Source organism: Lissotriton vulgaris, chromosome 3_1 (genome assembly GCF_964263255.1).
Source record: "Lissotriton vulgaris chromosome 3_1, aLisVul1.2, whole genome shotgun sequence".
NCBI classification, from domain to species: Eukaryota; Metazoa; Chordata; class Amphibia; order Caudata; family Salamandridae; genus Lissotriton; species Lissotriton vulgaris.
This window is the reverse complement of record NC_141689.1, coordinates 754,157,616-754,181,837: the sequence shown is the minus strand read 5'-3', so window position 1 is coordinate 754,181,837 and position 24,222 is coordinate 754,157,616. Positions and strand designations below refer to the sequence as shown.

Below are 24,222 nucleotides of genomic sequence, written 5' to 3'. Positions count from 1 at the left end.
AGGTTTACTCTATAAGGGGCTTTGGGGTGTTGCCTAGAAAAACATTTTGAAAAAAAGAGGGGAAAACGGTACACAGAAATAAAGGTGGCAATTAGTAGTATTCTGCAACGCAATCAAGAGTAATACAAACCATACAGCAAAGATACCAGAGTTGGACACATCATATTAGTTCAAGCTGTAATGTTACTGCTTAATTAGATGGAGCTTAAATGATCAAGGGATGCTCAAGCCTCATACAGAAGTTAAGAAAACATCATAGAAAGCTGTCAATATAGATAAAAAATGTCTCGCCAAAAGTCATGAAATTATAGCAGTAAGTCTTCTCTGATACCAAGCAACCAAATCCATAAATAAGCTTCCCTATTCAACATCATCTCTCAAATACCAGCCTTAAAACATATTTAGGGAATGCAGTCCTTTGTCTGAAACTTTATAATGTCAGTTTCTGAAAATATGAAATACAGAATTTTCATTTTGCATAAATAACACATTTTCTCTAGACAGAAATATGTAGGTGTTGAGAACCTATAAACAGTATTTTTGCCCAATATACTAGATTTTCATTTTTATTGAATATTTGATCTCTTAAGAGCTGGTTGTCATTTTCCCAAAACACTTACATGTACCATTGTCGTGCATGGACTAATTCAGTGGTGTGTACCTACAGATCATCAACATTCTTACAATTCCATGGAACTTTATAATATGACAAAGATTTCCACCATCAATGTCAGAGGGATAGTATAGTTATGTCAAGATTATCCCAATTAAGTCAATAGTATTCACCATTGTGCAAGGGCTACCTCATGCCCAGAACGCCCACGTATCTCAATCATTGGCACCATGATACCAAGAATAGTCAGATTGGTTCCTACAAACTCAGACGGTCATGGGAGAGAATCTTTTATCCCAGGGATAGCCATAATGAAGCCAAAAATGCCCGCTTTTCTTCACGGATATAGTATCCCACACCAGGGCACAGACACAGACACAGACACAGGCACAGGCACAGGCACAGACACAGGCACAGACACAGGCACAGACACCTTTCCAGATTACTAACTAGCGGCCACAAGCGAATCGACTGCTCTTTTGAGACAGTACTTCACCTAGGTAGGAGATGCAGAAGTATGCTGTGTGTGGTATGCATCTCAACTACAGGTTTAACTTAGCTGCTGCTTTTTATTATGCCAACAAGCACTTTTAATTCCCCAGGTGTTTCCATGAAGGGATAGATAAAACTTTGAAAAATTGCGTTGTCTTTGAAGTAAAAAGCACAATTCACCCCTACCCCCAGAAGTTCTGCTACAAGGTAAGTAAAATGGGTTTATTTTGATATAATAAACAATGTTTTCTTTGCTCTGCACTTCGGTGCAAGAGTTACACACTCTCTGTAAATGCGAAATCAATTTGAATTCCTTAATAATAAAAATCCCCCAAAATCCGTACGGTGCACTTGACCTAAAGCAGGTCCCTTGGGAAATGCCATGCCTCTGCTTGCTGATTTGATAATAGCAAACTCAATCAATGTGATCAGATGGTGCCTGTTGCATGATGAAGTGTGGTGTTGTTTGCTTTTTCAATAAAAGTTCTAGTGGCTGTGGCACTTATGGTGCATAACATTGCTACGATATTCTGTCACTGACAAGGCGCAGAGCACATCTGTGTCTGTACCTCATTTTAGATAATGCGATCAGCTGTCATTTGCCTTCCTATGCACTGTCACTAACTGTGAAAATTAACTGTAGGTCCTATATATGGTCAGAGTCATGCAGTGTGGACAGGAAAAGACAGGCAGTCAATTACACTTGCTGTTCAGTAGGTGACTTATATGTATGGTCTATTTTGAAGTATTTCTCCAATGACAATATTTCACCGCACAAATTTAAACTTCACATTTCAAGTTTGTTTGTAACCAGCTTTGACCACTGTCTTGATTTTTTGAAGTACTTTCTAGTGCGAGCCTCGCACAAGAGAATTAGACAGCAGTACAATGCAACACATCTACACCATTTTTTTAGGTCGAGCATTTGAGACCTCTTGAATAACCATTAGTATATACTTATATGTGTAGGTACTTTGTGGGCTCTGGAGATCAGCCCTAGGACTTGTCTGCTTCCGCTTAGGGACTTGCTTTTCTGTTCAACTGCCTCTATTTAACTGTCTTGATAGAAAACGACCAGTAGAGGTCAGTAAAATACTAGCAATGCTCTCTGCTTATTCAACTGCCTCTATTTAACTGTCTTGCTAGAAAACGACCAGTAGAGGTCAGTAAAATACCAGAATTGCTTTCTGCTGAGGGACTTTCTTTTTTTTATTTTCTAGCAACTGCCTCTATTTAACTTTCTGTTTTTTTTTTATTCTGTTTTTATTGATTTTCAAGTTTACAAATTCATGAAAGGCAACACGCTTTTAAATGCCATCTATACATTGAGTCACCTATCAACTTTGGAAACTTACTACTGTTACATGAATTTGGATCATTGCAGGTGCCTATGCAGTGGCCGCTGTACACAAGTTAGTTTGTCTCTAGTTCTCAATTAATTTCACAAATTATAGAGGTTACAGTTCCATAGTAGCATAGTTCTATTAGTTCGCTATATAATGTCCTCTCAGATCAATCAGTATAGGCTTCTGAACAGATGTAGTGCTTTAGGAACAATCAAAACAAGCAACCATAACATTGACCGGCGGTAACATAAATATTCCCACCTCCCATTACCCCTTTGTTTCCCTATCGTCTTACCACAGTTCATCAACTTGACAGTTGCCCCCATACATTAGTTTCAGCTGAGTCCACCTGTGATGTCTATTAGCATATGTGTGTACATAGAACATTACAATTGCTCACGGGCGGGCCCAAGGGACCTACTGCAGGTTCGCCTTCCTCTTCCCCTGGTTGTCCCCTGGTGTCTACCTCTTCAGCATGCTGTAGTGCTTGAATCAGTCCCTCCCACTGGGTTGCTATTGGTTCCTTCCGCAATCCTAGCGTCTCTTCCCGCCGGGTGGCAATTCCCTCCGCCCTTGCGTAGTGTGCGGCGGCTCCTGCGCCTTCCACCTCTTGGTCAATAGCCGCTTGGCGACCACTAGTCCTAGGTCAAGGAACCGCGACGTCACCTTTGTGGCCGGAGTTCTACGAAAGTGGTGCAGTAAGTAAACTGTCCATTCAAAGGGGATGTTGTGACCTGGGCATGCGCGTAATAACTCGCCGATTGTGCGCCAATATGTGTGCAGTCTGTGGCAACTCCACAGCATATGCATTATCCCAGCCCCTGGCTCGGCGCATCTAGAACATACTGCGTCTGTCCGATTGAAGTACTTATTAATCGTCTCGGGTGTGAGGTATGCACTGTGCACAATGAACAACTGTATTTGTTGAAATCTCATGTTTCTGGGTATGCCTACTGGACTCTTCAATACCTTTTCCCATTCTCCATCTTTCAGTTGCCTCCCTAGATGCCTCTATTTAACTTTATTGATAGAAAACGACCAGGAGAGGTCAGTAAAATACCAGAATCACTTTAGCATTCTCTAGATTCCAGTCCAAAGAAATTGTCTTCCATGGAGCACCTGTAGCAAATAATATTTTATACAAATCTTGTAATTTCAGTGATATGACCAACAAAGGTCCTGATTTTATATTAAAAACAGAGCTTTGAACTATACCATTTCCCACTGAAAGGCACAATTTCTCTCCATGTGTTCCCATACCCGACGTGTCAAGCAGTTTGGTGCTTACTTTACCTCCATGTTAAAGAACAGAAAATGTTTCAGCACCCAGGTAAATGTGCTGCATAGGCAAATGCATATAGGTCCCAAAGGCTAGACCAATTGCATTGCAAATGCTTGTTCCTTTTGTTTTAGCACAGGGAAATAAATCATTTGCCCAGAATCACAGGACGATAAACTGAGGCTGGTTTTCGAAGCTGGTTAATGTTCCATAGTCGGCGGACCTAGTTACAGGCAATATATTCCCTCCCTTTCCTTTAGGGTATGTGAAAAAGGGTAAAGGTATCTCTATCTGCCCACTAAATTATTGACCGCTATCCTGTAAGTAAAATGGTGTATATCCCCACACGTGCTTAGCTACATGCCTGTGGCTACCCTTTCGCTTTGAATTCCAAACAGCTCTCTCAGTGTCGAGCTCTAAAGACAATCAAGCATAATGCATTTGTCATCATTACTGCCTAGTGCTAGGGCCCTTAGACTTCAACTCACAGGCTACAGGTGGCTTGAATATGCATTGCTGCTATTAGGACAAATGTCCTAAAATTGCTCTCTTCTGCTAGTTTTCTGCTCTCGGTTTTGCCTTTTCCTGCTGGTTTTTCTGCCGTATGGGTTGCCTTTTCTGCTCGCTCATTTTTAGGTCTCGCCTGTCGATGCGCATGCGCATCGAGCAAGCGAGAGTATTGGGACTTATCCACTCTTTCCCCAACTTGCAAGGAATCGTGGCGATTCCTTGCAGTGCCCGTGACTTTTAAGCTCAATGCGCATGCGCATTGAGCTTAAAAGCGCGTGCACGTCCGTCTTGGTTTACCCGCTCCGCCCCCTCCCCTTCCCGCCGTCTCGCATTTCCCCTGCCGCATCAAAGGCTTTCACGGCCGGCCGGCCATGCTTTCAGTTTCACGACCGGCCGGCCGTGTGAATTACATTCCAAAGCCCGCTCTCCCTGCTCCGCCCCCTGCTCCGGCCGAGACGCATTTCTCCTCCCTCCTCCCCCCTCCTGGGTCAGGTTACCCTGCTTTCTCTTTCGTTTTTTTCGTTATGCTTTCTGGCAACAAAAGGCAAATAAATTCACCTCAAAATAGGGAGTCTTAACTAGACTCGACTGAGAGCCTCGTAAAAGAAAAATGTCAGCCAGGGGATCAAACATTGGCTGCCAGTAAATATACACACCCCAGATACAACACTGCACACAGGAACACGTGCAGCAGCCACACAGGAACACATGCAGCAGCCACGATACAAGAAGACTTTGTACGTGCATTGAAGTATTTCATCTCTGCGCAGAAACGAAAGCCGACATCTTTGTGCAGTACACCAGCAAATCCAACAGGAGGCAGCAGCGTCATCGGGTATGCTATCAGCGATTCACAATAGACGATATTACAATAGTGAGAAGGCAAAGTACACTTCCTTACTTCCTAGAAACCACAATCCCACAAACGGCCATATGCCAATGAACAGACAAGGGGAGGGAAATAAACATCTTCCCTTGACATCCAGGAAGTAACTACCATGAAAACGGTGTTGTTCAAACAAGCCTTTGACCATAGCCCTGCCCTGCACCCACAAACCAGGCAACTAAACATGAAAACAGCAATGCAATAAAACACAGACAATATAGAAGCGCCGGAATACTTTAATTGGCATGGAAAGGGGCTGCAACGGGGTTCAGCTTACTTTGAGACCCGTGCGAGTATCTCTAGGCCTAGAAACGTCATGATTCGAACGTCTGAAAGGCCCCTCTCCCAACTCTAAATACACCATCCCTGGTGAAACTGCACACAAATGCCTAGACCCAATCACCGACCGTCCGTCCGTCTTGTTTTACCCGCTCCGCCCCCTCCCCTTCCCGCCGTGTCGCATTTCTCCTCCCCCCTCCCCTCTCCTCCGTCCGTCTTGTTTCTTTAATTTAACCCGCTCCGCCCCCTCCCCTTCCCGCCGTGTCGCATTTCTCCTCCCCCCTCCCCTCTCTTCCCTCCGTCTCGTTTGTTTAATTTAACCCGCTCCGCCCCCTCCCCTTCCCGCCGCCTCTCCCTACCCGTCTAAATGTATTAGCTATTTTTTGATATTTCTGGCAGCACACTAGAAAATACATTTTTTTTAGCAGGAATAACACATAGTAAGAAAATGCTACCGCAAACACTTTCAACAACGTTGTTGCCGTTTTTATTGTGTCATATTGCAGTGCCAAGAATGTCTCAAACCTTTTCCGTGAGTTACTTATTTTATTTTTTTTAAAAATCAAAAGCTGAAAAGATATTCAACCTCATAAGGCTCCAACTTCATTCATATTTTTCTCATTTGCTTTTATACGACTAAATCATCACCATGTTGTGCCACATATACCTCACCCACACAGTATCACTCTGTACCCAAATGGAGCATGCTAGTCAAATCCTTTCTCCCCAGGATTAATTTTGGGTTTCACTCACTCATTCACTCTATCCCTTAAGTGTGTCCCAAAAGTGCTGCATCCAATAAAATGTAAGGTGATTTAGATTCCGGGAAAGCTGTCACATTAACTCCCTCCAAAAGCTGCTTACTCTTTGTTAACAATACTACGTCATCATCTTCATTACAATTTTCAGGCTGACTAAAACATTCCTTTGTTCATGTGATTCCTCCTCATAATGCACTTTAGAATCCGTATACAAGCAGGAATAATGCCCCGTTACTGACACTTACTTTAAGTTTCTGGCATAACTATTTGTGCTGCTGAAGATATGCACACACTTGCCACATTTTAAACACCTAACTTTATTCTCATTCACAAAGTTCTTATTTTTTTCATCTTTATTTATTCCCACATCATCATCACACTTCTTGCCTCTTACTATGCATACATCCTTGCCCACAGTTTCACTCTGCATCTCTTCACACATACATTGCAATGAGCTCTACCGCTTTTACAGTTGTGATGGATTTTATTAAACTGAATTCCTTGCCAACATGCTGTTTAACTTAAGGACTGTTAGTGCATTTAGATATTTGCTTTCTTATGAGGGAGTCTGCCAACCCTCCGAATTCATGCCTTCAAAATCTTTGTGAGATTGTCCAAGACATTCTACTTCCTTAGGGACGCATACAAAACCCCCTCCCTCCAAGTGCTATTAAATAACCATTGTACAGTTTTTTCAATTGTTTTTATTGACGTACTGGCCGGAAGTACTGGCTTCCCAGTTTACATCAAAGGTGGTTAGGAAATGCTGGGTGCAGACATTGCAGCTAAAGAAAAATAACATTTAACACAACTAACAAATGTAATAAGCTAATAAGATTTAAATAAGATTTAAAAAAATACCTCACTGACACGTTGCATATATAAGGAAGTTCTGACACTGCCATATGACACAACAAACAAAACTTGAACAATGTTGCTGCAAAATGTTGCAGTAGCGTGTATTTACCACAATGAATTTGGAGTTGCTCCAAAAAAATCTATGTTGCAATGTGTTCCCAGAGCTGCTCATAAATAGCTAATATATTTGGTCTGCCTGTGAAAACATTGCATGTACAGAAGAAGAATGAAGATTATGTTCATGACATAGGGGCTTCTAACTTCATTTCTGGCTCTCACGCTGTCCATTGCAGCTAGACTTTTGTTTACTCTACAAACTGCACATTTCCAGTTACCGATGTGTAACGACCTTGGCCCGTATTACATAATGGGTTCACTGTTCCACTTTGCGCCACGGCACACCTTTAATCAGGCACACCAGGAACAAACAGGAACAATGCACCCTATTAGAAGGAATGCGCTGCTTTTGCTCTGCCGGTATTTGAGCACACGCATTCTGGGATGAATGTATTACATACATGGGGGGCTTATGTGCAAGCCTCTTGCGCCGCCGGTTCGTCACCTTTCCACACATTACAAGAGACCCACCGGCAGCGCAAGGGGCTTCTAAATAAGCCCCATAATACCTTGGCCTCGTGCGCTTGTAAACTCACTTCGCACCATTTAAGCTGCATGGGACGTCCGAGCGTTAGTGGCCTGGGGAGTTTGGTGGCAAACATACATCACCCTCAACCCCTCACCCTCAACCCCTCACTCACCCTCACTCTCACTCACTCAGCCTCAACTACTCCCCCTCACCCTCACTCACCCTCACCCTCACTCACCCTCACTCACCCTCACCCTCACTCACCCTCACTCACCCTCACCCTCACTCACCCTCAACACCTCACCCTCAACCTCACTCACCCTCACTCCCCCTCACTCACCCTCACTCACCCTCACTCACCCTCACTCACCCTCACTCACCCTCACTCACCCTCACTCACCCTCAACCCCTCACCCTCAACCCCTCACCCACCCTCACCCACCCTCACCCACCCTCACTCACTCACCCTCACCCTCACCCTCACTCACCCTCACCCTCAACCCCTCACCCTCACACAGTGCAATAGGTCTCGGAGCATTTGAGTTAGAGCTTTTAGAATTGTTTATGGCTTTTTTTATTTGTAATTCTTTAGCATTGGCTACAGGAAACAAAAATGCTAAAGATTTACAAAAAAAACCCATAAACAATTCTAAAAGCACTAACTCTAATGCTGCGAGACCTATTGCATTTCCAATGCTTGTTTTTATATCTGTTTTGCCTTTTTCTGATGGTTTCTTCTCTCTTCCCACTGTTTCCTCAAGACCTGGCTTTTCGAAGGAGACCTTGCACCTCAGCGTCTAGATAACCCCAGGGGTGACAATGCCACACGCTACAAATGCTAATTGATTGATTGAAATGTAAGCTAAAGCTGAATATCTCAAATGAAAAAGAAGAATCCGAGCCAATTTCACATCTGCACAGTTTGTATTCGAAAAGATATCTAAGCAAATAGACTAAAACTGCTTCTACTATATTCCTTTGATTCCTGTTACCATTCCGAAGATTGTAAACTTTTTGGGCACAGTGAAAAAGGGAGCTGTGTGCCATTAGTTTTAAAAAGTTTTCTTAAGGTAAAAGTTGCAACTGGTTCGTTTCAAATGTGTCAGAATATGTTGAGTGCTGTGACCGGACAGTGAACTTTGTCAGAAAACATAAATATCCATTTGTGAGCTTCCTGATTTTGACGGCCTTTACATTTGACTCGCATCGGAGTATCTTGAAATCATGTGTACTTCGTTTGGAGGAAGAAGACTCTTCATTATGTTACTGTAAAATATCTTCACTTGCAGGCATGAGAAAATGGGTTAATCAAAGCATGGACTTGGTTGAAGACTAACTGTGCTTTCTGCTTACCAAATGCAAGATACAACAAGCATTTGCAATGCAATAGGTCTCGCATTTATGCAAGTATAAGCTATTGGCATTGTAAATGACAATGCCTTTTATTTATGTTTCAAAAAGCAAAACATAAATAAAAGGCATTGTCATTTACAATGCCAATAGTTCAAACTTGCCTAAGGACGAGACCTGTTGCATTGCAAATGCTTGTTTTTTTTTTCAGCTGTGCGCGTGTTGCATGCGGTATTTACACTGTAAAAACGCTGATGGGTTCCACAGCTGGGTAAGCGAGTGGAGGATTTTACGGCTGTTTTGTCCAGCAGTGTAGCCTTTTCCTGAAGGATTCTTTGAGATAAGTTTGGTCTCTAATTCTTTGTTATATCTCTCTGTTCACTAGCCCTTCAGCTGTGTGTAAACACGTAGTACAAACCGAGCAAACAAAGAGCATGTCATTCTAAAATGGGCATAAAAACGTACTACATTTATACTCCTGCCTGCTGTGGTGTAACCATCCTCATCTGAACATCAAATTTGACTGTTTAGGTCGTGAATGTAGAGGCTCAAAACTATTCAGCGTTTCCTGCTGGTGTCTGATCTCTAAATACAAAGTGAGGGATGGGAATAAGGCAAAGGCCTTTTATGTCAGCAGTCTTTAGTATACTGGTGGAGTCCGGCTTCTGATGTGAAATTCTTCATTGCAGTAAAGGCGTTGTGTTGACTTTTGTGATCCCAATCACTTCTGTTCTAGCTGTCAGGACTATATACTAGAATCTCTTCACCCGCTAAGAGTGCAGAGACAATGTTTTCAACTTTCAATTACTTCAGAATGTTGAAGGGCACCAAATCGCCTACAAACTCAGTTTTTGTTCTAAATATTTTTGGGGCTTAAAGAAGTATAAACAAGCACGCATTATCGGGCCAATAGCGTGGGCCAAAACAAAAAGCACACTCACGAGCATGTGCGATTGCTAGGTTAGTCTTTAAACCCCCTACATGAAGTCTCTCGCTGCGCGAGCACTGCTGCGCACTGCAAAGCAAAGAGCGAGACCTAAAAAGAGAGGATAGCTGGCCACGTGCTGTGCTTCAAACATGTACACTGATGGCCAGCTCGACGCCATGGAACTGTTGGACCACCCTTGCTCGTGTAAGGACTATAAGGAAACTCTATTTCAGAAGATAGGCCTCCGCATCCACTCGGCAGTGCTCAACCTTCACATCCACGCGTCACATGCTTTTCCTCAGAAGCAGGTTGCCTGTTCTAGCCGGGAGATTGTCCATGTAAATTACAATGGGATTTCTGACACATCCATTCTTTTGTTTTAACAATTCCATAAATGAAGCTTCCCCTTTTAAGTTTTTTTAGGCCAATAGAACAGCAGTGATTTGCATCCTATGTAGTTTTGCAGTAGAAAGTGTGTGACTTTTAGGTACAGGTCATTTACATAATCTAGCCACAATATTACAAGGGTGAGACTGGATTGTAGTTTTTGATGGGACCCATCTAGTTTGACTGTATAATCACCGCACGTTTTATTTTGTTATTTCAACAAAACCAAAAAAGTGTGCTCAGAACATTCTACCCTTGAGAGTCCATAAGTGACAGGTTACACCATACTCGATTCTGTCATTTTAACTAGTGCAGCATAGATGAATATGGGGCTGAAATTCCACAAGAATTGCCAGAGCCAACTCTGATCAGGACAGGCTAGATGGATGCTATACCATATCAATGAGCCTCATGAAACATGTCTGGACTGGCTAACTAGAACCAGAATAAACGGGAACTGCCACATGATTCAGTTGCATGCAGAAAATTGCCATCAATCCTCCTAACCAAACCACACAATACAAAGAGGACATGCACCTCAAGGTTGGTGAGATCTGCCACATGTGACTGGCATCTTGGCGGACTCTCTAACTCTGTTATAGCGTATCGCATCCTTGTAGGTTCCTCTCCTCGCCTAATTCAATATTGGACAACAATAACGTGCTTTAGCTCCCCAAAATAGGGTGTGAAGGTCTATAAGGTTCAATACAATACAATACTTACAGGTACTATACTTCAGTTTGATTGGGTTTAGCTAGCATTCGTGCAATATGTGCAGTGGCACAGGGTTGTATGACATTAAGGGATGCCACCTCTCCCGAATTACGTCTGCCTTTTACTACAAAATTAGGGGGTAAAGCAGACTCTTTTCCTTGGCCTATGTTAGGGTGCATTGCACCTTGGTTGCTCCAAGTCGCCAATCCCACAGGCACTGTATTTATTCATTTTTATATAGCAAAGACCAAAACTTTTCAGAAGTCAGAGCACTGCATAAGGCATAATGAAGGGATGTGGGCGAGAGGGGAAGATAACTGGGTGCTTGATGTTGAGTATGGTTATCAAGGAAAGCATACTGGACTGATCTTGAATAGATTGCTTTGAAAGAGGACTACAGGTGGGAGCATGGGTTTGGTCTGTGGTAATTTCTCCTAATCTGTCTGGTGGCTCTACAGGACACTCTGGTGTAAACCTGACCTGGCAGAGGCCCCAAAACACCATAGTATTCACAAGGATTACCTTTCCAAGAGTGCACCGCCACTACAGAGAAAAGGGAAATCCACTCAAATTAGCATTCATTCACCTGGTATCAACAAAAGTGTCTCAGGATATCCCCTTTTTTCGAGTAGTGCGCAACCAAGGCAAGTTAGTCCACTGAATTATCTTTGGGTGCAGGGGTGATGGGAGCCATCTCATCCATTCTTTTGGCTCAAGGAATCTCCAGAGATTGCTCTGGGCTCCTGAGTCTGGCTAGGATGATCCACCAGATTCCATAAGCCCCCAGAAAGTTCAGCCTGGAGACTACCACCAGCTCTGAGCCAGCAGAACCCACCTCCATCCTCTTGCCTCACGAGGCCACCTAAAAGGATGACGTCTAAAACGGCCATCAGGTTCTTACATAACATGCTTTTGGAAACCAGCTGCCATTGGAAGAAATTAGAATATTTGTGTCTGATTGTCTGCATTCTTGTCTCTTAATGGACAGTTGGTGGTGGTACCTTGGTGGATGGAGGCTACCACCATCCCAAGTCAAGTTCAATATCTGGGCCAAAGTTTAGGTCGCACATTTTTCTACATTTACAAGCTCTTTTTGTAAAATACAGATGGTGTACTACTTGGATAGATTTAAGAGGTTTCAAAAATGTTGTTTACTTTAGACTACTACTGACATCACTCAATCTTCTACCCTGTGGGTGTGTTGTGTTCTTTTAGTTGAGATGCCATAGTGATTGTGGGGAATATCAAGTTCACACCTCGCCAGTCTCACGGACCCTCAGACCTGCCAGCTTTGTGCAAGAGGAGACTCAACTGCAGTGGGTTCGGGGAGGTTCTGGGCTTTCAGCCTGACCTGTTGATGGGTGTGCCATTGGTGTATTCATAACTTGTCCATAAAAAGACGTTTAAGTCGCGTATCTCCTTTTCACCATGACAACCAGTGGGGTACTCTTTTATTATCTTGTGATGCAGAAGTTGAAACTGACACTAGAAATTGTTATTTTAGTGGGGGTGTTTTCTTAGCCTGGACTAAGCCCAAGCCAGTGTGCAAGCTATTTACTGAGTTTGCTGAATGCATTATATAAACTGCCATGTGGCTTTATGTCAGGTGTGACACCCTGTCACTCCCGGCTTATACCAACAGTACTTGGAAGGCTGGTTTCTGAGGCTGGTAGTAATGTTGAGGTCCGACCTTTACCATGAGCAAGCTAGGCCCACGTCCGGGCATCGTGCAGATCATGCCAGTGAAGCCTGCTCTTAATTCATGTTATCCTCCAGCAACCTGTGCCTCTCATGAATTCCTCATCTCCTCTCCCTCCTCTTTACTCCCCCATTCTTCTCCTGCCCTCCCACCAGGCAATTATTCCCCCATTTGATGATATTGGGTGTGAAAGAGCTAGATGAGGATATTCTGGGAACATGTGGGAGGAGCGGGGAGATGTGTGCTCATGGCAGGGCCCAGGCATTGCTTTGAGTCCATCAGCCTTGGACTGGCCTGTGCTCACCAACGAGCCACCCAGAAACTTACTACCTGAGCTTATATCTGGGTACCTGAATTAAACATAACAGATCTTTGCATAAACTATGCCTGGTCAGCTAACCCCAGATAACCCAGTGCTTTGATTCTCCTTATCTTATTCTGCCAATCACCCCACTACAACCTGTGCTTAATTTGAGCAGGTGGTTTCCTGTGCTTGGCAGCGGCACTTAATTGTGAGCACTGGCTCTGGTGACAGTCCACCACATGGCAGCGCTGTCTGTCTAATTTTGAGATGAGGGCAACAACCGTGTTTATTAAGTTAATATACATTAAAATGAATAATAGTGGCCGCTCACGGTATTATTATAGCTTAAGGAGGCCTGGACTAGCCTGAAATATCACACTTGTAGGGTGTAGTAGTTTTGCTGGTACTGTCATTGGCAGAGCTCGCAGGGGCAATGTGTGAGGCAAGCTGCAGTGGCTTTCCGAGAAGGGCCCTGGCACTTCGTTTTAACAAATTAAGCACGGACTACAACCACATGCTCAGTCACCCAGCTTCAAGAAGAGCAATAGCCCCCCCCCCATGCAACATGTGATCTGACAAGACCTTTGCTCCAAGATATCTCCAACGCTGACACAAACCCAGCAGCGACAACCTAAAACACCTACAGACCGCACTCGGATCTAACTGCGAGCTGGCAAAGCTCCCTCTCTACCATGAACACTACAGGGAAAATCAGTGCTGCTCTCCGATGATCTCTGGGCACCCCAATGAATATCCACTTGTGTTACTGGCCTCAAATCGGTTCTCTTCGTCTTACTTTATTGTTGCATAACAAGCAGTATAGACCGGAGAGGCCGGTTAGATCTGGATTTGTCAAGCTGGCATAAAGTGTTGCACAGATGTTTGTCGAGTATTTGTTCATCAAAGTGTAGGGGGCACCACATCTGGTTTTGTCCAGGGGTTTAAGTAGGGGAAGGTCTTGTCCAGTGACATCAGCTAGTAGGACAGGCCCAGAAGAAGTTGTCACACATGGCATAAGGCCAGCAGCAATAATCTCAATTCCTTCATTCAGAACACTCTGCTTTCAAACTTCTTATTTAGGAGCAGACCGAGCCCTTTTATAAACAAGTAAACAAATGAAGCCCCTTGCGCCTGCGCATGGCGGAGCCTTTCTAATTATGTACAGGTTTTCTAAACTGACAAAATGCCACGTCTCATTTAGGGTATTTTCAAACAAATGCAAAGCACAGATGCCCACATGTGTAACGTTACGTCAGTGTTCTGCGGTTCTGCCTCCCTTGCGCTGTGCTTGGATGCCTTGCAGATTCACACTGTTTCCAATAAAGTGAAGGTTCCAATTCTCGGGCCTATCCTATATGCCCTTGGACTATTTTCTATTGTAGTGTCTTGAGACTCTGCTTATATTCTGCTTCGCTACCCTGTCTTCCAACTCTCACTGCCATTTGGGAATCATAACGCCTTTGAAAGTATGTTTTTACTGCCCGCCCTCTCTGCGTAGATGTAATGGTCGGCATTGCTGTTGCTAATTATATTACTCAAAATATGTTTTATCGAAATGAACAATGCACCCACCCGAGTACCCTCTCAGGCCAAGTTCTTCAATTTCTGTGCTAGCTGTGTGGCCTAAAATACACATTGAAAATGCCTGAATGGAGGTGCCAGAGTAGTTATTTATTCTGACATAATTCACAATCTGCTGCATTTACTGTGTCCGGTTAAGGGCCCGTGGCTGTGCAAACTCATTAGTATAACCAGTGCGTGCCTCACTCCTCACTTTCTGAAAACCAACTTGAAGAAACGGTTCATAACATCTCTTTCCTTCTTTCATTTAGTTGCTTCCCTGTGAAATGGATCCAAAAAAGAACCAGCACGCGCCTCGCGCTGAAAGTTAAAAAAAAAAAAAAACGAGATGGGAGAGGAGGAGGCAACAGGGGAAGGGGAGAGAGGAGGGGGCCTATGGCTGTTTCCCTTGCGGGAACGAGCAAGAACCATATGTTAAAGCTCTCTCCCGCAAGGGAATCGCCAAACATGCCCGCGTTGCATTCAAAGCAATGCAACGCGTGACTGAAAAACAGAATCCATTGCTAAAGGTCTTTTTCCTATGCAGCGAATGCGCGCTGCGTAGGAGAGACCTAAAAATGAGTCTTCAGCTATGCTAAGCGCTCTAAAGTGCCATTTTAGAACAGATCAGTGGCGACTTCAGGTATTTGTTAGGGGTGAATACAAAAAAAATGGAGCATAATTGAAATAAATAAAATTGCACTTACCTGCTGCTCCCATGGATGCCGCCTCGCTCCTCTCCGACGATCGTTGACTCGACTGCACACTGCACAGGCTCCCAGATGCCAATCCCAGCACTTCACTCATGCTGGGAATACTAGTCCCAGCATGAGAGAAGCACTGAGATTGGTCTAAGCGGCCTGGTTTGCTACTCAGACAGTAACTGGAAGTCCAAGTTGTTTCTCCAACCAGACTGGGCAACACAGCCAGGTTGGAGAAACCTAAGAGTGCTTGGTAGTGTGCCCGGCCTAAGACGGTCGGCCAAACCGTCATGAGCACTTAAAAGTGCCCATCACCACTCCCCCGGCCATGCCTGTCACAGAGAATCGTCTAGCACGGCCACACTGAAGACTCGCATCATCAGCGATCATGCAGGGAAAAATAAAAATATATTTAAATGCTTTTACTATCATTTTATTTATTTATTTTTAGCGGGTGCGGCCCTCCTCCGCCATTATGGAAAAGCCAACCCTGGAACAGATAAATACTTAAATGTATATACTTTACACTCATCTCTCTGATTCTCTTCCGGAGGTCCATAAGACCAGATGACAAACTCAAGAATAAATATTGTCCGTCTGCATCTTAATAAAATAAACCTGTCTATCTTCGTCAGTAGGCCCCTAAGTGATCAGAAAAAACGAAATTGTTCATACGCGCAAGCTTGCGGTCTTAAAAACGCAGTATGCAATTAACCTGTTTCTCTTCTGGTCTGGAGCCTGCTTGGTGCTGCAGCTCCGTCAGGAGGCAGGATATAGTTGAAGGTCGACCCTTCACCGTGCTTTATTCGGTCTACTGAAGGCCTGGGGAGATATTGCCAAACAAGTATCACTGCTATAGCAGGCTCCCAGGTTTAGACACGCGGCACTGCATTTCTATAGGGCTGTGGCTGCATGAGAGCGCTGAAATGAAAAGCGCCCATCACGCATGCACAATCCACAGATAGCGCCCTGCAAATACCTTCTCCAATCTGCTGCTGACATTCACAATTGCCTGTGAGCAGCAGAGGACACGGACGTGAGAACACACAAATCATCAATTCAGTCAGTTTGTAGGTTTACATTTCTGCTGCTCAAAGCAGCAAAGAGCATCTTATCGTTCTGTCAGTGCTGCCAGGAAAACGCCTTTGAGCCCCCTAAGCACCAGCCGCCTCCGATTTTCAGTGGCAGCTCCTCCACTAAGGCGGTGGAGCATCACCCTACTGCTCCAAAGGGAAAATAAAATGATAACCTATTGTTATTATAATATTATTTACCCTATTGCAGTGAGTGGTGGGATGGGCGGGGCTTGCCAGAGAAGGGGAGGAGTGGTGTACATTCCCTAAGTACGCATGAGCCAGGTCAGGAACATACACAGGTTCCCTCTTCCAGTCTGAGAGCAGATCCACAACTTTATCAAGCAGGCAGGCCTATCACCAAAGTGTGACTGAGGCTTCATTGAGGTTGCACAAATTCCTCTTTTTATTATTGTGCACACTTTGCAATTACTTTAAGCCATACTGGACGGGGCTCGGGGTTTTAAAGGCCAAAACCTGGCTGAATCCAGAGTAGTATTAGCTGCAACAAAATGAGCCGGAGCATAGAAAAAGTGCGGCAGCTGTCATAAAAAATGCAAGCATTTGCAGGAGCTCCATTAATATCTCTCCTGCGGCATGGTCTGAGATGGTGCAAAGTTGGACCTCCTAAGCTGCAAAAGGTGCAAGGAGAGTTCGTCGCACATGGCAACGCTCAGATCACTTGAATTTGTCATTCCGTTGTATTGAGCTGGGTAAATATTCTGGGGGATCGGATCAGGCAAATGGTAACATTTATAATCCTCTAAAAATGCATATAAAATGTGGGCCATTTCATGTGTCACTTTACGCGTCATGTTTGCGCCTTCCAGAACTACTGTGTCCGTCCACACACGTTTATCTGGAAATGATGCAAACCTATCACCGCTTTGTACTATCGCTTTGACGCATGGTACTGTCTATGGTAGGATTTAGTACATAATGCCAAATCCAATTGTCTCCCCTGCAAGAGAAACATACAGACAAAACTGTTTGGAAAGATGTTTTTACATACCGTTTGGGTGTAATTGCAACTATTACATTCTATAAACGGTGCAAACAGATCTCCAGAAGCAAAGGAACATTAAATGCACCACCGAGCAGGGAGGCGCCCAGCAGCGCAGTTTGAAGCACTTACAGGTCGAGGACATTCCTCTGCAGCTGTTAGTGCATGACACACCATAAAATACAAAGTGCAGGCCGTGAGCTTGTGTTTGACCTGCAGGACACGCTATTTGTCACACAGTTATTGCAAAAGATTAAAATGTGAGATTAGGCATGAACTTTGAATCCGGCTGCTTATTTGTCTCGAAACTCCAAAGGTTGCTGGCAGTGAAGCAGAATGTAGATTCAGAACTTACCCACTACGGAGGCTCCCCTCTCTGCAAATGCCAAGGCGTAAGCTCGACCCAATCCTAGTCAAAAAGAAAAAGTTGCATTGAATTTCCTTTGAGTGATGGTTCAAACATATGCACTAGGAGCAGTATCAAACATGAAGCCACAACATAACATCAGACAACATAGCATGTGTTTCAGATGGATAAAAAGACATGGAAGATTACTTTCAGTACGATTTCCTCTTGAAATCCGAAAACAACTACAAGAGTACCTTTCCATACACCAAGCCCAGCAGATAAACAGAAGGTGGCTTGTCATCTAGGGCTTGGAGTTAATGTTGGCCTTGTAAGACAGAACATGTTGATGGCCCAAGGCCCTCCCACTCCTACTAAGAATCAAACCAATGGAGCCAGGACTGAAGACTTGTTCAGCCGAACAACCTGATCTTTAGACAGCGGCACTTCTTCATTCCAGGAGGCATGGGAAATATTCTTGGACGCCAGGCTACAACAGGAGTCTGGGTTAAGGGCAGGATTGGTTGAGATCTGGGTGGTGGAAAGGAAAGAAAGTGGTGAGCTACACAATGCACATCAACCCGGCTCTTCGGATGCCAGGCTACTGATGCAGTTAGAGTGTTCGGGCTGTGGGGATGTATCAAGAGCCTTAGAGTACTTTGGTATACTCCTACACTGGCTTGATCACAGTTTGTAACTAAATAGTGGATGTGAAGCCAGTAGACAGGCGTTCCAATCCTGGTATCCTGTATTTGGAAATATTGAAAAAATCTCTATTATCTGTTGTTCCTCATTTCTTATCCGTATTTTTTTTAAACACTGATTTTTTGTGATGGAAGTGTTGATGGCGTAATTCACGTAAAGGAAAATCAGTATCTGATACTAGATTTTTTCCTGTGCATAATAAATGGCTAGGGAATCTGTAGTTCGTTCATAGACATTAATAAGGGAGAACCCTACACATCACAGGAACCATTGCTGTTATACTGGTACAAAATAAGCACTTGCAAAGCCAATGGGTTTCACCTTTCTAACACACTTTCAGAGTTCTTGGCTTGCCAGTGTTGGTTAATAAAGTATTGTTTAAAACAAAGTTTTTAAAAAAACACCTTTTACAATACTGCAAAGGAAGCAGACGTATTTTGGTAACTCAAATCTGTACATTGGATACATTGAATTAAATGTTTTTACCATGTATGAATGGCATAGTTTACTTTCCAATTCTGTTCCACTCTGGACACTCTGAATAGAATTTAAAAATAATAAGTAAGTGTTAGAATGTAAAGGATAATGCTAGCCAAGGCCGGATTTAATTTTAAACAGGATACAGCCATGTGGTCCACTGTATTAACCCAAGGAAAAAATGTATTGACCTTCAGGAGAAGTGTCACGCTAAGTACAACTCCTACCTCAGACACCAGCTAAGTGAGTGCAGCATGCAGCTAATGGCCATTCCCCCCAATGCCATGGAAGCCTTTGTGTGGCAGAGCTTGTGCTTTCATGCAATATGTGGGATGCAGGTGGACAGAACAAAACCAACCTTTAAAGTCTGCTCTTCAGTCATACCCAGCAAAAATATCCATGTTGCTGTGCTTTTACAGACAAGTAGGGATAAATAGGGAGCAATACAGTGTGTGGAAAGGGACATATTTGAGGAGAAAAGAAGCAGAAAGAAGAACGCTAGAAAAAACACATACACTTTCATGGAGTATTGAAAGAAAAAGAAAAAACGGTTGCCTAAATGTGGGGAGCGGAAGTGTATACAAGTTAGTCAATCAAAACGATTGTAATGAGGCTATGCTCAAATGGGGAGACAAACACAGGAAGAGGAAGGCAAGCTATCAAAAAAGAAACAAGCACATGAAAATGAAGCCAACTAATTATATGTAATAAGCGGGCTGTAAACCCACTCACTATAAAGTTCACAATAGATCTTTCACAATCAGACTGCTTGTACTGTCCGATAGGCGGGACCTAAACAGTTGCCAGAGTTGCCTCCATCAAGAGGCAGGCGATCTACTCGCTGAATCTTCCTCACTTCACGGTGTCATGTTTATTTCATGACAATTTACTAGGCCCATAACCAAAACTTTGGCGGAGACACAGGGAGTCGCCAGGGGTGATATTTGAACAGCATGCCAATGGAACTTTGTAGTGTCTTCAGTCCGTTTTTTAAGTTTCTTGGCAGAGAATAAGGTACTTTCAAAGTTAGGAAAAGTTCTTTGTACACTGGTGTTTTGCAAAGCTTTTGGCATTAAAGTTCCCTGGAGCTGGGACATCTTCCATGTGGTTATTTGGCTTGCCTCCATTAGTAAAGACGTAGACATGGAAGATGGACTCACGAGTAGTGCCTGTATTACTTGCATGTAGTCTGCATTACTCATATTCTTTCTCAACACAGTCCCTGCATTTCAACTGCCCTTCTCTTGCGTACGCCAAGGATTTGGACACCGTGTCCCGGGGACGTACCGGTAGTGAAGAATATATTCTAGTCTAATATGCAGCCGTCACAATGCAGTAGGCACAGCAAGTTTCTTACAGTAGTGGTACAAAACAGGGTTCCTTCACAGAAGAAAGACCACCTTCATTATTGAAGAGTCTGGGAGGGAAGAGTAGGACTAATGAAGGTCATCACTAACTAAACAAGGTAGGAGTTGAGCACCTGCAGACACTTCTAAATATCAAAATATCATTGTAAGCATCCAAAAACGTGCATGCCTACGAACGTGTGACTCCCTACTAACTACACTCTAATGTGATCTAAATACCTAAAAGTGACCCCCTTATTTCATTGAATTAATGTTCATGATGCTGGGAAAATAAATATTTTTCAGACACTGAAGAATTTGCCTAAAAAGTTTTTATGTTATTTCGGGAATCAACATATGACGTTTAAGGAAATGGATGAGGTCTAGGCCAGAATTACAAAATGTTTTTGTGGCTACAAACCCTGCAATTCACAAAATCACAGAGTTAACAACAACAAAATGACATTTCGGAATATACTAAACATCTTTTGCAACTCAGAAAACTCGAACCGAAATGCAAAAGGAGTTGACCGACTCATTTCGTTTACAATTATGAAAGGGCGTGAAATGGGCCACATTTCTCATGTGAACTTCAATGAGATGCATAAATGTTTTGTGACAAATTGGAATTGCAAACCAGTGATTAGTTAAAAACTTCTTAAAAGAAAGTGATATCCCAGTGGAGCTGACTGTCTACCTCCAAGCTCCCACGCCCCCAGTGAGTTCCTGATGTGTTCGAGCAGCAACATCCACGTGTTGGAAGCTAATAGTGGAGAGAGGGGTCGAAAATAGCTTCCCGGGAATTTATCATTCATTAAGCAAGGTATTCTGCGACTCCTTGAGAATGGAGATTTTCCAGCGCAACATATTAGTACATAGGCTGCGTCGTAAAATTACAGGCAAATACGAAAAATTGGTGTGCAATTTTCAACCTGTTTTTAAGTCAGGCAAATCGTTTTTAAGCCTAATTATGCATTTGCCATTAGAATGTTATTGTTAAAGCGGTCTATGCTGGTATTTGGGTCTGGTAGTTGATCACATATTACCATAATTAGTTTGCTTCTGAAAGTTTACCGTAAAACCTCAGCTTATTACATTATTTTTCTTCTACACTCCTCTCCGTCGTCCACATGCAGCATTTGCTAACATATGAATATCTCCTCTTGATTTGTTGAAGTGCGGTATTATTGGTAATTATTTTGGGTTTCATTCTTTTTTATTCCAAAATGGGATGCATGTATCTCTGGACCGTAATTTAAAAATGTCTGGAAATGACAGCATTTAATTGCTAATAAGTATTTTTGAAATATGAAAGTGAATGTCTATCTGCTGTTATTTCATAACATGTCAGTCCTTCAAATCTTATCAGGGATTTAGGGCCATCACGGGTAAGGGGGACTTTCCTTTTACAGAATCCATGTCTAATTCCCAGGTGAGCACTGGTCCCACCATATATGGAGGAACACAAGAAGGCACCCAGCGTACTTTGCACTCGCCATTTCTGCAACAACAGTTCAACGGTTAACTTTGACCCAGGACAGTTATTTCTTTTCTTGCCAATATTCCACTTTAAAAGTAAAAACATATTTGCTTGGAATTTAGCAAAAAAATAAAATCCTGCTGCACCTAAAGAAATGGAATTTATATGTTTTACATCAAGGAGAATGCAAGGCGCGAGATGATGAAATAAACATTAAACAGCAGAAAAATACTTTTGAAAAGTAAGGAATAAGCATACTGAGACTGGAGTCAGCTGTGTTGGTGACTTATTACCACAGCTTAATTGTGTTGGTTGTCGAAGGTGGTGGCCATAAGCACTCATTTTTGGGAACCAAGACTTAATTGTTATCTTCAGACGTTGATCCACAACCAGCAGATATGCCTGGTTAAAACAAACAAACACAAACACACACCCCCACCCCAATCCCTTTCAACATCCCTATCCCGCAGAAGAAGCTACTCAATCAAAGAAGTGCTTTAAAGGGTATTCAAAAGCATCAAATTTTACCAGTCAGGAGATCTAACCTCCTCATTCAAATCTAAGGCCTTCATAAAATCAGACTGCACCTTCATAAAATAATCAACACTCCCTGCCATGCTCAACTGATTGGGAAGCTGGCCAGTGAGAAGTAGCCTTTATTTCTTCCAAAAATAAATTCAGAACTCTGGGTAGTAGAGGCTTTCTCGCTGAGTGGTTTCATCAACATTGTCACTATCAGCAGAAAAAGGGGTCTGCGTTATACCTTAGCCTCAGCAGCAGTCAAAAAGGACAGAGCTTTCCACAAAATCATGCAATGGAAGATCACAGCAGAAGGGTCATATATTAAATCGGTGTTTTAGATTAATTTGGTCACTTGGTTCTTCACAAAGGTGCTGCTAGTATTGGCAGATATCATGCATTACCAGGGGTTATCAACTCTTTCGCTTCCTGGGTGACCGACCCGTACTCTATCTCTAGTTATCCCGAGTTACCCAGAACATGAGCACAGTAGGCAGATCTTTGACAAGGTTTGTGTTTCTTGTCAACTAAGAGAAATGCCCCTGGTCATCACAACACCCACCAACAACGGGGCACATTTTGTGACAGAGATGAGAAACATATTTTACCAGAATAAAAGGCAGAGAGCCTCAGGGCTTACTTTATGGAACTTCTCTAGGCTCACGAAGGTAGCAGTAATCAAGGGGTCAGTGTCCAGGGACACAGATTTTTCTACCTTCCTGATTTTGAGGACAGATTATTTCAAGACCATAAGTCCCTATTAGTACAGAGTGCACGAGCTGGAGAGGGCCTCAAGTTCTCAATCAAATCATGGTCTGTGATGACTGGAAGGATATGAGACCATTCTTATAACGAAGCAAATTAGCAGGGAATTCAGGGCTCACCAGACTTCGCCTCCAATAGATACCAAACTACAGGTATCAAGCGCAGGTCAGTTTGGACAACACAGTATTCATACTGTCCATCAACAGCACTGCAGACACTTGGTCTATGTCTTTGGTGCAACTCAAACTTGGCTTGGCAAGGTGCGCGGAAGAACACCAACTATCAATGCATGCTGTGCATTGCTGTGTGGAGGATAACGTTGGTGCAGGCTAGCTTAAAAGAATTTTCATTGTGTCCAAAGCCTGGTTAGCAAACTCCAGGCTACCCCAGGTGCTAGGACCTCTGTTTAGGTATCCAATCTTTGACTTGTTTAGAGCATTAGACGGCGTGTTGCTGTCCAACAGGTGCTTGGGGTCCAGACAAGTGTACTCTGCCATGGCCAAAAGACCTCTTTCTGCATTTTATCCTATTGGACTACTGCATCAGGTAGAGCTGAAAGTCCTGGAAGAACAAGCAGATCTGATGGCTTGGTTCTGGCTGAGGCATATGTTAAACTCCATGCTAGTGCAGATAGCGGGTTTCTCACTTTAGGGTCTACCATACCATCCACATATAATTGTGTAGGAGGGTCTCTTCTGGTTAAGTAGCCTGGACGTTCTGTAGGTTATGAGGATGGGCTTATAACAAAAGGGTCTCTGTACCAAGCAGCCTACGAAGCCTTTATATTGCAGCTCAATGCAAAATAATGGCTCCCTTATGCGGCCCCATCAGTTGTCCAAGAGTTACAGGATGAGTTTAGTTGGGTTTTGCAGTGTGCTCATTGAGTACTTTTAGTCAAGACCTTCAGCGCACACCATGGAGGCATTCCTGAAGGAGAAACTTTGGGTCCCAGAATATTTCATAGCTTTAAATGAACCAAAGAAAATCAGGTTCAGCTGTTTCCACCTTATGATTTGTCATTGGTATTAGGGGTTTTACATTTCCATCCATTTGAACCAGCAGACGCACTGAAATTACATTTCTTACTGCGGTTTTCATCCAAAACTGCAGTCTAAATTTCAATTTTCCAAGGAACATGTCCTGTCCTATTTCACTTTCTTAAGCAGAAGATCAAATGCACTGCCTAGATATCAAAGGCATGCTTGGATACGTTAGCGGCATTGTTTCATAAGTTAGTATTAGTGGAACTAGGTGG

The 24,222-nt window shown here is 43.3% G+C and overlaps 1 protein-coding gene across 1 annotated transcript in view; it reads right to left on the bottom strand.

Moving 5' to 3' along the window:
* Window positions 1-24,222, bottom strand: part of HSD17B4 (hydroxysteroid 17-beta dehydrogenase 4) — an 883,985-nt gene that overhangs the window by 837,440 nt on the left and 22,323 nt on the right. The window contains exon 2 of the mRNA XM_086961070.1: window positions 17,685-17,738. Within this exon, the coding sequence (XP_086817196.1) occupies window positions 17,685-17,738 (54 nt within the window). The remainder of the gene's footprint in view (window positions 1-17,684; window positions 17,739-24,222) is intronic.